The 13433-nt window shown below is 59.2% G+C and overlaps 1 protein-coding gene across 1 annotated transcript in view; it reads left to right on the forward strand.

Annotated features, from left to right (window-relative positions):
- The first annotated feature begins 7951 nt into the window (after positions 1-7951).
- Positions 7952-13433, forward strand: part of SLIT1 (slit guidance ligand 1) — a 64722-nt gene continuing 59240 nt past the window's right edge. Inside the window, exon 1 of the mRNA XM_075155469.1 lies at positions 7952-8154. Within this exon, the coding sequence (XP_075011570.1) occupies positions 7952-8154 (203 nt within the window). The remainder of the gene's footprint in view (positions 8155-13433) is intronic.

The following is a 13433-nucleotide window of genomic DNA, read 5'->3' on the forward strand; positions in this document are numbered from 1 at the left end:
ATACATTTTTTCTGTAGAGCCATTCTTCTCTTGCCACTCTTGGCTGCCGAGGGAGGATGGTTTCTGCTTGCATTTTCTTTTCCTCCTTAATAATGGCGTCTCAGATTTTATGCAGATTATTTCTCTGTGAAGTTCTTCCACGTTTGAAATGCCCTGGGCTTGCCTGCCGTGGCTCAGACACTCATTAACATCCTCGCCATGCAATTGAAAAACAAGCAGGAGAAGCAAGCGGCACAGTACGTTTGAAACCAGAGCTGCCTTCCTGCAGGGTGAGCTTCAAGCGGGTGTCAGTCGGGTGTCATGGGACTGGAGCGCCCCATCTCCCCGGAGCTCCGGGAGCGGGAGGGGATGGGCCTCTGTGCACTTGAAAGTGGGCATGGGAGTCCAGAGAGACGTTTCTGTTCTTGAAAATGTTGAACAAAGAAATGCAAAAACTCACAATAGCTATTTTGAATACTGCAAACCCAAATATCACCTCCCTGATAAGCTGTGATTCAAAGTGACAGCTTTATATGGTTTACATATTTTAAAAAATGAATAGCTTTTAGTCCCTGAAGCTACAACTCAAGCACTTAACGCTTGGCTGCAAGTGAAGGGGCAGCAGTCATTGGGACCAAACACTGGGTGAAGGTACATATTTAGAGGGGGATCGCTCAGCTTTCAGCGTGTTTGCTTTGGCCTGTTGGTATTCCTGCGCAGCAGTGGCGTTACAAAGCAAACAAGCAGCGCTCATCCTTCATTTCATTAAACAGTTTTTATCTCAAATTGCATAGCACAGACTTGCAAATAAGTTCTGCAGAGTGTCACTGCTATCTAAATCAATTTTTGCAAGTTGTCTTGATTTTTTTTTTTAAACTGTTCTGCCCTGGTTCGGAGTTGAAATAAGATATTTTTTCTCTCTTAAATTATCATGTGTGGCTGTGAGCTGTCATGCTGCTGCTGCATCTCACTGCCTAGGGCAACAGCGTAGACAAAAAACATGAGTACTGCTAGCGATAGATGTTGGCACCAGCCAGACCAGTTATCATGCTTTACAATCTCATTGGCTTGGATTAACTAATATTTTTTCATGGAGTGAATAAATTACCATGTTTAGTTCTGTTTGCTCATCCCTTCAGCGAGGGTTTCATGCTGTAGCTCATAAATTGTGCAGGCACGTAGATGCCAAGATCTCTGTGCTGGGTCCCACACTGACCTCCCGCTTGTGCAGTGGACCAGGGTGGGATCACCACTGGCACCAGCTCTCCAGCCCCATCCTGCTCCAGAGCAGCTTTGTTCCTGAGAAGTGCCCACGCATGAGGTATGCGATGGGGTTGTTTCTGGGCTCCTGTGTCTTGATGCAAGGAGAAGCTGTCCCCAGCTCTACATCACGGGGAGAGGTTCAGATACTTCCCAGCACCAATCTTTGAGATGCTGATTTCATTCTGGGTTGGGAGGAACAGAGCTTTTCTTTCCCTGCTGAGTCCCAGCTGGAGTGGGCATTACTGTGCTCTCCTCCTCAGTCCCACCTCTCCCGGATTAAACCAGGCTCCTCTCCCAGGCTAAACCAGCCTCCCCTGCTTTGCTGCTGGGAAGGATTGACAAATGCACACCCAGCCCTCCCGTGGGGTGCCTTACATGATTTTAAGCCTGGCTCCTTCTGCACCAGAGAAGAGGACTGGGTCCCACTTCATCCTCTGCTTCTGGCTGAAGTTCCTGTGCTGCTGGGGCTGAGAATTGGGATGAATGGAGGTGCAAACCCGCCTTAGCCATCGTGGCTGTGTGTAACTGGGTGGATGCACAGGTCTATGATGTGGGAGTGTCTGTGTTGGCCTGAGGTTGTTTTAGGGTTTGTTTCTTCCAAGCTTTTCGTTTACAAAGCTTAAGCCTTGCTCTCCTGGGGCAGGAGGACAGGCAGGCGGCCCCAGGGGAGCAGGATCTCAGCAACCTCTTGCACAAAAGCCTCCGATTCCATTGTGCCTCGCCAAGGTCGTTCTGCAGCAGCAGCGCAAGAGGGGGCTGGCAGCACGTGCTCTGGGACCGGACCCCCTGCCCATCCCTCAGTGCTGGGGGGGCCAGATGTGCCGGGGGGGCCAGGCTTGGCGATGCCTGGTTCTTCCTCCCTGGCTGCATTTGGGGAATGGAAGGGGTGGGAAGCTGGGGTTATAAATAAGGTGAACAAGAGCACAGAGAAGGCTGTGCCCCTTGGAAGGGGCTGGGGTGGGATGCCCTCTTACAGAGGACAAAAATCAGCTCTGCAGGTAGCTCCTAGCATGGTCTTCCAGCTCCAGTGAGAGTCCCTGCCCACATATGGGGCTAAGCAGAGCTGTCACAAGGCAAGCTAAACCCTTTCCCTCTCCTTTTCAGGTTATTTTTGGCTACTGGCACCCTCTTTCAGAGCCAGACCTTGGTAGCCAGTCACTCGGGCTCATGCCTCTAGGGCTGTTTCTCCTTTCTGCAGCACCTGCATCCTGAAAGTGCCTCCTCTCTACTGTGGGAATTTGGGTAATGGAAGAAAAGTGGGGCTGGCACCAGGTCCCCCATCCCACGTTGCGCAGGATCTGACTTTCTTCCAGCCAGCAGTAGCTTGTAGCTCTCTAAGGGCTGGGGGAGGAGGAGCGAGGCTGCGGAGACACGCACTCACAACTGTGGGACCGGCAAGGCGCAGAAAAGCTGCCCGTGACTGTGGAAGCACAATGAGCCCAAGCGGGCATGCAGCTTATTGATTACAGCCCAGCGTGGGATCGGCTGCCAGCTAGCCATGAATATGGAGCAGAGGCAAGCTCGTCTGCACCCAGAGCATCTTCACTAATAAAATCAGGACAGAGCCGCTGCCTCCCTCATTCATCAGGCTGAGACGCTCCTTATTTCTCAGGTTAGATGGCTTCCCAGCTCAGGGATGTCAGTGCAACAGGGATTGCAATAAGGCAGAAGGGGTTGGTGGGAACAAGCCCTGTTCCTCCAAAAACAAAGCCCAGTGTCTCTGCTCGCCCCATGGCCAAGGTCATCAGCTGAATCCTGAAAACCCACCTGCTCCTACTGGGAGGCAGGGTTTTATAGCAGAGGAGCTGCAGTTTATGGCACCGTGGAGAAATATGTTGGATGCGCTTGGCAACAGCAAATGGAAAGTTAGTCTATTAAACAGTAAATTATCCCTCCAATGCATCTTCATTGAGGAGGGTTAATGAGTGGCTCCAGGCAGAGCGAGCGGGGAAAAGTGTGTGTGTGTACGCGCAGCACGGATGTGGAACAATTGCTACATCTGGGGACCCCCAAGTCCCCGATCCCACGCTGCACCAACAATAGCGTTTCCATGTGCGAGGCGCTTCACAAACACCTCCTCGCATGTGGTTTATTCAAACCAGCTTGTGCTGTGCCGCAGAGCTCCCAGGCAGTTGGTGTGTCCAGCCGCGCTGGGAACAGCATCTCTCCATCTGCATCTGGGCTGCTCAGCGCAAATGTTTTCCTTGTGGACTAGAGCTGGTTTTGGGAACCCAGGGTGCCGGGCTCAGCCCCTCTGCTCAGCCACGCCGTGAAGCAGGGACGTGGTGCCTTGCAGGCTGTCCCCCTCCTGCTGTTCTGCAATTGTTCAAGGCAGCGGGACAGGCTGGGCTCCCCCCTGCTCGGACAGTCCCTGTTGTGTGAGGCTGGGGCCAAATCCACCTGCTTGGGAGCCTCAGCATCTCCCACATCATCCCAGAGGACCCGATGGATGCTGTTCCCTTCACTCGGTCCCCAGTGGGGAGGTCCCCAGGCAGCAGAGCTGCCCCCCTTTCCTGCAGTCAGTGGGGCCACGTTCACAGAGCGACGCAGGCTGTGTTTGCAGGGTGGTGCTGGCACAGGATGATGCTGGCCATGTTCAGAGGGTGATGCTGGCGGTGTTCGCAGAGCAACACTGGCAGCGTTTGCAGGGCGATGCTGGCAGTATTCAGAGGGTGATGCTGGCTGTGTTCACAGGGCAATGCTGGCAGCGTTTGCAGGGCAATGTTGGCGGTGTCTAGAGAGTGATGCTGGCCATGTTCGCAGGGCAACACTGGCAGCGTTTGCAGGGCGATGCTGGCAGTCTGCAGGGCGATGCTGGCCACGTTCACAGTGCGATGCTGGCCACATTTGCAGGGCGATGCTTTTGCTGTTTGCCAGTGAGGTAGGGCTTGTCCCTGGAGAGATGCCAGAAAGAGCGCATCCCAGCCCTGCCTGCCGCTGCTGCTAACTGGGCGAGATTTACTGTGATCCCAGACGGCCCCCGGCTGCCCGCACCACTCCATAATAGACCCATCAAGGGCATTGTCGTGCTGCACAAGCCCAACAGGTGCCCTAACGGGGCCGACACGCCGGCCCGCTCCCACACAATGCCTCACTCTCAGAAGCTGAGCGTGTCCGGCGGGACAAAGGCAGCCTGGCCTCCCAGCACGAGCCGAGCCGGCCAGGCGTGACAGATGTGGCCCCAGCAAGTGAAGGGGCAGCCCGGCAGCCCACCCCACGCAGGGTCTCTGGGGGATGCCGGGCAGCTGGAGGTCACGGCCACTCTGCCCTGGCACATCTCCAGCTGGGTCTTGTGGCCACCGCTCCCAAACCAGGTGTGTTTTAGCGGTGTTGCTGGTGGGAGGAAGGGTTCGAAGCACAGCCCTGGTGCAAGGGGAGCCGGATCCTGCTGTTGGCAATGCTCCTCGGCAGGGGAGTTGGAGCGGGCACCGTGCATGCACGCTATTGCCTGCTTTTTAAACGCTTCTGCTCTGCACCAGTGCTTGGTCCTACCCTGAGAAGGGCTGAGCACTGCTGTGCGCTAGTGACAGCCGTGGCATGGCTTCGAAGCATAGCATAAATGCTGCAGAAAGCACGGGCTGGGACATGCCGCCTCCTCCCCTGCGTGCCGAGACGCAGGGTGCAGCGGTGCAGCATGGCTGCCTTGAAGCCCAGGCGTGCTGGAAGGTGCTAACGGCCGCCGGTGGCTCCGGCAGGGACCCAGCACCAGCCCAGACCGCGGGAGAGCTAACGGGGGCGGGCTGCAGCCTGTCCCGGGGTGGGTGGAAGTGCCCGGATGCTGCCTTGGGGGGCTTGGCTTAAAACTGGCAGCAATTTTTGTTTGAAGCTTTGTAGCTGCTTCGCATTTCTTTGCACGACAGGTCTGGCGCGTACCCTGGAATCCTTCCCTGGATCTTCCTATGAAAACTCCTCTCCTGCAAAAAAAGCTTCTGCTTCATTTTAACCAAACCCAGAGCCCATCAGACAATCCAGATGGTCTCTCTCTCTATCATGCAGTTTGGCCCAAATCCCAGTGGCAGACGGCAGGACCAGGCCTCCCCCGATAAAGAAAAGTTTGGGTTTTATTTTTCTCCCTGCTCCTCATCCATATTCAGAGGCATCCTGGGCCTTTCCCGGGCAGCTGCTGCTCTCTGAGTCTCACGCCGCCCCATACAGGGTGCCTGGGCAATTTGGGATCACCCAAATGCACCAGGGGCAGAGGTGTGGGAGGTGGGGTCTCAGTGCACAGCCCGTCCCCCCACCTTGCCCTCCCGCCTCGCCAGGCTCGCTCGGTCCTTGCCATGTTGGCAGCCCTGGAAGGGGGTTGCTTTTGCAGAGGGGTCGGCCACGGCTGGCAGCCCAGCTCAGTGGGATGCTCCGTGGTGCCGGGGCATGGGGCGCTGGCTGCGTGGCAGGCGGTGGCAATAAGCTCCCACAGGAGAGCAGGAGTTGAAGTATCCACAGGAGAAAATGTGGATGTTGGCCTGAAATGGCGTTTTCAGCATCCCAGCCCCATACTCCCACTGGAACTGGGGCAGGTGATGGTGGCCTCCAGGCAGGCCCCCGCCAGCTACTCCGTCTGCCGAGACCACGGCCCGGCTGTAAAGCGACCCAGTGTTGCTGCAGCTGGACACAGAGACGGAGGGAGCCTATTTATTCTGCAGATCACGAGGATTTGCCTGGGGCAAGTGCCTGCAAAAGGGAAGAAACAAGATCCCTCTCCCGCTCCTGCCTTCCTGCCAGCGTCAGAGGTAAAGGGCAGGTTAGGAAGACCCGGCTCTGCTTTGCCGGCCAAGGGGTGAGGGGGAGTTCGGGAGGGAAAGAAGGGGGTCACCGGCATCACACCAGTAGCAGCCAGCTTTGGGGAGCGCCGAGCCGCTAGGAAACAACCTTCACCCCCAGAAATCCAGCTGAAGTGTTCGGCACTGGGCCCCTTCAGATGCTCTGTGGTGCCACTGCCACCAGGGTGTCCCCGGGAGCCCCAGGGCGGGCTGCAGGGCCACCTCTGCTGAAACCGTGCCAGCGAGGGGTCGGCTCCCAGAGTCCTGGGAAGCAGCTCATCTTCCTCGCAGTCAGGGCTGCTGGGTAGCAACGAGGAACAAACCCCTTTCATCCATCTCAGGCACAGCTTCCTCCCGGGATTGGGGCCAGAGGAAGGAGATGTCACGAAAATGCAGACAGATGATGGGAGCCTGCATTCGGGATGGGAAAGGGCTGCTCATCTGGGCCAAGCTGGTGCAACCCTGTGTGTGTGTGAGGTGGCCCTCACTGGAGTGAGACCCCGTGCAGACACCTCCCTCTCGCCCTGATTAAGGAGGTTGTGGAGCTCCATATGCAGAAAGCATTGATTTAAGAGGCACTCCTGCCCCTGGGACCTGCCACAGTCCCTGCAAATATCCTGCTGACTGGGGAGTGTGTGGTGAGGTGTCCATTCTCACACACCTCTCCTCCAGCTGCTGGAGCAACGTGACAGGCTCCCACCTCCCCTCCTTCCATGGGTTTCCTCTCCGAGGAGGACATATGCAGTGGTTGCTGCCAGCAGCCAGGGCTCTGTTGGGCATCTCAAAATGCCTGTTGTTTTTCTTAAGGACTCAGCTCTTGGAGCCATGGGGTTACAAGTCTTTCAGGTGTCATTAATAAAACAGGTGACCAGCCCTCCTGGTTACACCCTCCTGCTTTGCATTTGCAGACCTCAGGGAAGAAAATGGAAGGTAATAAATTGAATGCAATGCTCCTATTTCTGAGGTGTCAACCATTTGGGGCCAAGCTCATAGGATTTCTCAGCTTCACTTCTTTTTGCATTGAAAGAGGTATATATTGCCTCTTTCTTCCTGGTGGATTGGCCACAAAGATATTGCGGTTACTTTATTTCTTAAGATTTCCCCCTGGAGTGGGAAAGGACATAGATAATGCCACAGCCAGGACTTTAAGATTTGCTGTCTGTGTGTGGGGCCAAGAGCAAAGTGGAGATGCATGCCCAAGTCCCCCCTGCGTGCTGGGGTCCTTGGCCACTGGGTTCCCACGAGCAGAGCGGGTCCCATCCTGGCTGATGAGCACCAGCCTGCCGTGTGGTCCCCGTGGGCTGCCGGGTCCCTGCGCCTCACATGGGCTCTGGATGATGGGGATGGGGCTCCGGGCTGCCGGGTGGGAGACAGGCCAGGGGTGCCTGGAGCACACCGGGGGATGCGAAAGCTTTTGGCACCCCCACAGGGGAGGTGGGAATGCCCTGCGTGCCGCCGCTCGGTTCGCAGGCTGCTTCTCCGGTCTCTGCCAGCCCCCGAGGTGCCTCTGCCCGCTCGCCTTGCTGCACCCCGGCATCCCGCAGCATCTCACGGGGAGGTCGGCTGCCCCGCGGGCCAATCCCGCTGTCCCGGGTGGGGGGACCGAGCCGGAGCCCACCTTGCTGCACGGCCGGGGCGGTGCAGAGCCCCGACGGCTGCGGGTGCCGGTGCCCTGCCTGGCCAGGAACCGCTCCCACCCCCGCCGGTGCCGGGGCGCGGGGAGGGGCGGCGGCGGGGGGGCCCGTCGGGGCGGGCAGGGCGGGAGGGAGGAGCCAGCGCGGAGGCTGTGCCTGGGCTGCGGGATGGGGCGGCAGTGAGGGCGGGCGGGTGTGCGCCGACGGGGGCTCTCGCCCCGGAGCCGAGCCGTGCCAAGCCGTGCCGAGCCCAGCCTAACCCCGCTCCCCGGTGATGCGCAGCGGCCCCGCCGCTTAACCCCGCTGCCCGCTGCCATGGCGGCCCCGACCCCCGGGGAGGCGGCGGGGGTCCCGGCGGGGCTGCGGGCCGCCGCCTGGCTGCTGGCGTTCGCCGCGCTGTGCCGGGGCCGCGCCGCCGCCTGCCCGCCGCTCTGCGCCTGCAGCGGCACCACGGTGGACTGCCACGGCACGGCCCTGCGCGCCGTGCCCAAGAGCATCCCCCGCGGCACCGAGCGCCTGTGAGTACCGCCGGGCTTTGTCCGGCCCGGCGCGGGTGGGAGCGGCCGTCGCGGGTGGGTGCGCAACGGCCCGTGTCGGGGTGCGGGCGTTCGTGAGAGCCCGGCAGGGTGCTGGGGCCAAGTGCTTGTCCTGGGGAGGTGCGCGTTCAAAAGCGTGTGGGGAGTGCGTGCTAGAGCCCAGTGGGGGGGATACACGTTTAAGAGCCTGTCAGGAGTGTGTGCAGGAGCCCGTCGGGGGATGCATGTGCAGGATTCTGTCCGTGGGGTGTGTGTGCAACAGCCTGCCTGGGGGGGGGTGCGCAAGTGCCTATATAAGGGGGGTGCATATGTCTGTTAAGGGGAGTACTTGTGCAAATGCCCGGGGGGGCACGTGCAAACGCCTGCCCAAAAGGTGCGTGTGCAAGAACCTGGTGGGGTGGGCGCAGCGTCCCGTTCAGCGGGGGGGTGGTCTGTGTGTAAAAGTGCCTGTCCGGGGGATGCGTGTGCAAGAGCCTGTCGGGTGGGTGCATGTGCATCATCCCCTCCATGAGGGGGGTGCAATAGCCTGTCGAGGTGGGGAACGATGTGTGTGCAAGAGCCTGCTGGGGTAGGGTGCGTGTGCAACCCTTCGTCTATGGGAGGGATGTGCAAGGGGTCCTGCATGTGCAAGAGCCTGCGTGTGCCAGTGTGTATGCAAGCACGCAGAGCGGGGTTGGAATTACAGCTGTGCCTGAGGGGGTGAGTTGCTCCAGGGGGACATTTGCACTGGGGCAGCCTGGAATGGGCTGCATGTGTGGGGCTACACGCCCCATGGCACCCACATGCAGGCGTGTGGCCGCTCCTGCTGTGACTTGTCATGAGGCACCCACACAGCCGGAGGGGTTGCCTGCAGGTCCCCTCTACCCCGAGCTCCCACCCGTGCTGGGCACCGCTTTGTCCCCGGGGAGCCCTCCTGGGGAAGTTGTGCTGCGGATCAGCCCCGTTCCCCTGATCTCCTCTTGGGCCCCCGTGGAGTGACCAGCCTACAGCCGTGCACACAGCTCACCCAGCCCTGCCAGTCCCCTGTGTCCGCATCTCCCTGCTCATCAAAGCCCCTGCCACATCCCCAGGGGCGCCGGGGCCGGTCCCTGTCTCTCTCGGCTGGACCCCATAAGGGACGCTTTTCTTCCATGGAGCATAGTCACAGTCCAGCCGGCTGCGGGGATCCTGCAGCGCCCGCTGAGCTCCCCTGAGCAGTCCCTTGGCCGCTGCGCCCGGCTGGGCAGGTCTCTGTGCGGCTGCAGCGGGTCCCCGCTCCGGGGAGCGGGACATGAGCTGAATGTGTCCAACCCGCTGCTGGTGGCAGGTTCCCAGCGTGAAGGTGTCCCCAGTCTCGGCAGGAGAGCAGGGCTGTCCCCAGCCTCTCCCCTCCACTGGGGGCAGCGGGTGCCCCGTTCCAGGGGCTGCGGTGAAGCCTGGTAGTACAGGAGCCCTCCCCACAGCTCCAGCCGTGGGGCCAGCCTGCCCCGACATCCCCCTTGCAGCGCAGGGAAGCGTCGGGCTGCCGCCTCCTCAGGGCAGGATGCGTCCCGGGACAGCCACGCACCCGGGGCTCCTCCTGCCCCTGTGCTGTGCTGCCTCCGGTTACTGGAGTGTGAATGTGCCCTTTGCCTGCAGCTGGGGAGAGACCCCGCAGGCAGGACTGCAGGCAGCCTGGCAGCCGCCAGGGCTGCACCCAGCGTGCGGCGCTGGGAGCTCTGCGGGACGCTGCTTCAGTGGAGTTTTCTCTTCTCCCACCGTAATTACCCTCATACAAATGATTATTACCCAGCACAGCAACCAGGCTGCTGTGAGCTGCAGTCCCATAAAGCCAGTTTGTGAGCTCCGAGGCAGGATCCTCCTTTCCTTCGTGCCCAGCGCGGAGGGGAAGGTTTGCGCACAGCCGCTCCTGCCTGCACCAGCCCTTTCCGCCCCTCGGGGAGCTCAGTGGGCTCCGCAGCATCTGCTCTCCACGCACCCGGGTGCAGGGTGCTGGAGGAATGCAGGCAGCGAGCCCCTGCCTCTACCCACCAGGCAGCGAGCCCCTGCCTCTACCACTCAGACAAGACAATGCTGGAGTGGGCCGACGGAGGATGCCCTTGGGTGGGTGTCTTGCTCCTGCCCTGCAGGGCATCTCGCCTCCGCTCTGGCAGCGGGTCCTGCTTGCTGTGTCCTGTTCTGCCTCCACTGACCCAGTCCTCCGTGGCAGTCGCTGCTCGGCAACATTGGGTTTTCTGTATATTCATGCAGCTGCTGGTGCTGGATCAGCTGGCTGGGTTGCGCTAGACATGCTGCTCTCTCGTGGGTGTTGTCTGCTGGATAACTACTTCCCACTCTGTTGCACGCCCTTGCAGGTGCTTGAGGGTGTCTGTGCAGAGCAGGTCTATCTCCGAGCAGTGAATTCCTGCTGTTACAGATCATAAGTGAGTTCGAGTTCCCTGTAAAGAGGCTGCAACCTCACAGGCTCCAACTTCTCACCGCTTGATGGAGCGGGGTCAGCTAGCAACGGCAGGGTCTGTGCTCGGGACTCGCTGTCTCCAAGGGCTAGTTTTCTTTGGGAAGCCAGCAACTCCTTACTGGTGCCCTCCACTGCCTGCTTCTTTTCCCAAACCCCGGGGCACGCAGCGTGAGCCATGCCGACCTCGCCATGCGTCCTACAGTGCTGCTGAGCAGTGGTGTCTCTGCTGTTGTGTTGCCTGCCTGTTGCATGCCCACAGCCTTGCAGGGCAGCCCAGCGTGGTGTTTGGAGGCTCCAGGCTTTTTCCAGCCTCCCAACTGGCTAAGACCCATGGTGGCACGGGTCAAACCTCTGGACAGGGTAGTGCTGCTACTGCAGCCATGTGTGCTGGCACTGCCAAAGCCGTCATGGGGACTCAAACAGCAGTGTCCTGTGGTAAAGTCTGAGCTCCTTCGCTTTTGAAACACACCCTTTTCCTTTGAAGAAGAGGGAATTTGCCTCACAGAGTCACTGCAACTTTGGGGAATCACGGGCTGGGGAGAAATAGTCTTGTCTGCTGCTTGAAGGTTTCCCGTGATGTCTGCCCAGTGGCAGTGCCATGCTGTTGGTGCAGGGTAAGGGCTGGAGTCGTGTCCAGGAAGGAGCATGAGTGGTGGCTGCATGGGGGGACACAGGACCCTTCTTTTCTTGCACCAGGGCACAGCACATTGCTCCCTAAGTGGCCTTCTAGTCTGCAACCCGATGTAACCGTCAAGCGGTGCCTCCCTCTCACCCCGCCTGGAGCAGGCACCGAGCGGGGAGGCTTATGCTGCAACAAGGGGGGAAGCAACAAAATCTCTGGGTGCTTTGCACGGCTGCCTGTGCTCCTGTCTACGCCGCTGGCAAGCATGATAGAGCAGGAAGCATCATAGGCTGGACGGGGCGATAATCCTCCAGCACTACCGTATTATCTGCTCCCAGGAGTCCCTCAGGTCTCAACTGCCAGAGGAGAGCTGTGGGAGAAGGGCACGGTTCCCTTCCCCGTTTGCTTGCTTTTCTTTCTTTCTTGCCTTGAAAGCGCCTCTGAAGAAGCGACTGCCCTGTGGGGGAGCTGGGTCACTCTCCCTGTGCCAGCAGGATCAGTGCAAATTTGCTGCTGTCAAATGGCTGCTTCCAGCCCAGCTCTTTGCTCGTGGGGTTTGAATTGAGCCTCATGGCGTTGCACTCGCTCCTGCTTTTGAAGTTTTCAGCTGACAGCTGAGAATTGCCCCACTCACCCCTTTCGCCTCCTCTCTGATGGGCTGAATGCACCCCATCTCACTGTCGGCTGTGCTGTGCCCCTCTCCCCCAATGTGGGGGGCAGCAGAGCTGGGTTTGGGGGTCCCCATCACTGCTTCCCCTTGGCTCCCTCTTCTCCCTCCCAGGATCCCTGGCCTCAGCATTGCATGGGGCTCCCATTTGCCTTGATCCCCAACTTGGGATTCGCCTGTGCTGAAATGGGCCCCATCCAGACTGCAGCCAGCGCTGCCGTCTCCCCTGTCTGCGGGCTCTTCCACCCAGCTTGTTGGCGGCAGGGAGGGGTGCTGAGCTCCAGCCCTTGGCTACAGGAGCTTGATGCCAGGGCGGCCACACCTGAGGCACGCTCGTACACTGCCTAACCATCCCCTGCCAAAATCACAGCACGAGCTCTTGTTCAGTGCGTGTTTAATTCACGCACGCGCGCCTCCCTCTAGCCGGTTAATCAAAATGTCTTGCAGCGGCAAGGCCGGTGTATCGCAGCAGCGCTCGGGTATTCGACACCAGTCGTTGTGCTGTGTCTCCTTGGGGTGCTTTGGGGAACGTTAATTCTTAGGTAGCACCTTGGGGGGGTCAACCGCTCCCTTTCCTGGGGTGCCCGCGCAAGTTTTTGGTGTTGCAGCTGAGCAGGCTGGTTGCAGGGGCAGCGAGGGAGGGCGCAGGCTCTGCAGAGCTTGGGGGTGGGATGCAGGACCGATTTCCAGCCAGGGCAGTGCTCGGCCGGCCTTGCTGCCCTCGGCTCTCGGGAGAGCCAGTGCTGGGCACGGGGAGGATGCGGGCTGGCTGGAGAAGGCAGCCTGTTCAGCCCGCTCAGCCCGCTGTGGTGGCTTCCTTGGGAGCCTTCCCGGACAGAGGAAATTTGCAATTCTATTCCAATTTCTCCCTTCAGCTACGTCCAAGGCAGATGCTGTCTATATATCACCATGGTAACGCTGCGTTCTCGCTCTCCATGGAATTGCATGCTGGAAAAATATTAGTTTAAAAAACTATGTCGTGTTTGTATTGACTGGAGCTGAGGCTGATAGTGGAGGATCTATTGTCCCCTGGTTGGGAAAAGTCACTGGTAACAGGCAATAAAGCCAGGCTGATTGGCCTCTGGTGGCCACTTCTCACCCCGCACGGCAATTGCTTCCCTATAAACCTTTCCCTGGCTCTGTTTTATTGCATCCTTTAAAATAGATATTTTTGCCTTAAATGTGCTGCCACTCTGCTCCTCCGGGGTGATGCATTGTGCCGCTGGCAATTCCTCGCTGCTTGAGGTGGGAGCAAGGAGGGGGAATTGTTCCTGGCTTTAATTGTGGGTCTCTTGTGTGCACCTTCAAACGCCGTTGCTGCTGCTGCTGTGTGCTCGGCACGGCGGCAGCGGTGCCGGTGCAGGGTAACACCCCGTGCACACGCACGCACAGAAACCATCTAGCTGGCTCATTACGGGATGTGCATTTGCTTTGAGTTTCATGCTCCCCTACTTCATTGTTTCCTACCGAACCTCCGGCCAGCAGAAGAGCGAGGCAGCTATAAAATGCAAAGGATGCTCGAGAGACCCCTGCAG

This window comes from Calonectris borealis, chromosome 7 (assembly GCF_964195595.1).
Source record: "Calonectris borealis chromosome 7, bCalBor7.hap1.2, whole genome shotgun sequence".
Lineage (NCBI taxonomy): Eukaryota > Metazoa > Chordata > Aves > Procellariiformes > Procellariidae > Calonectris > Calonectris borealis.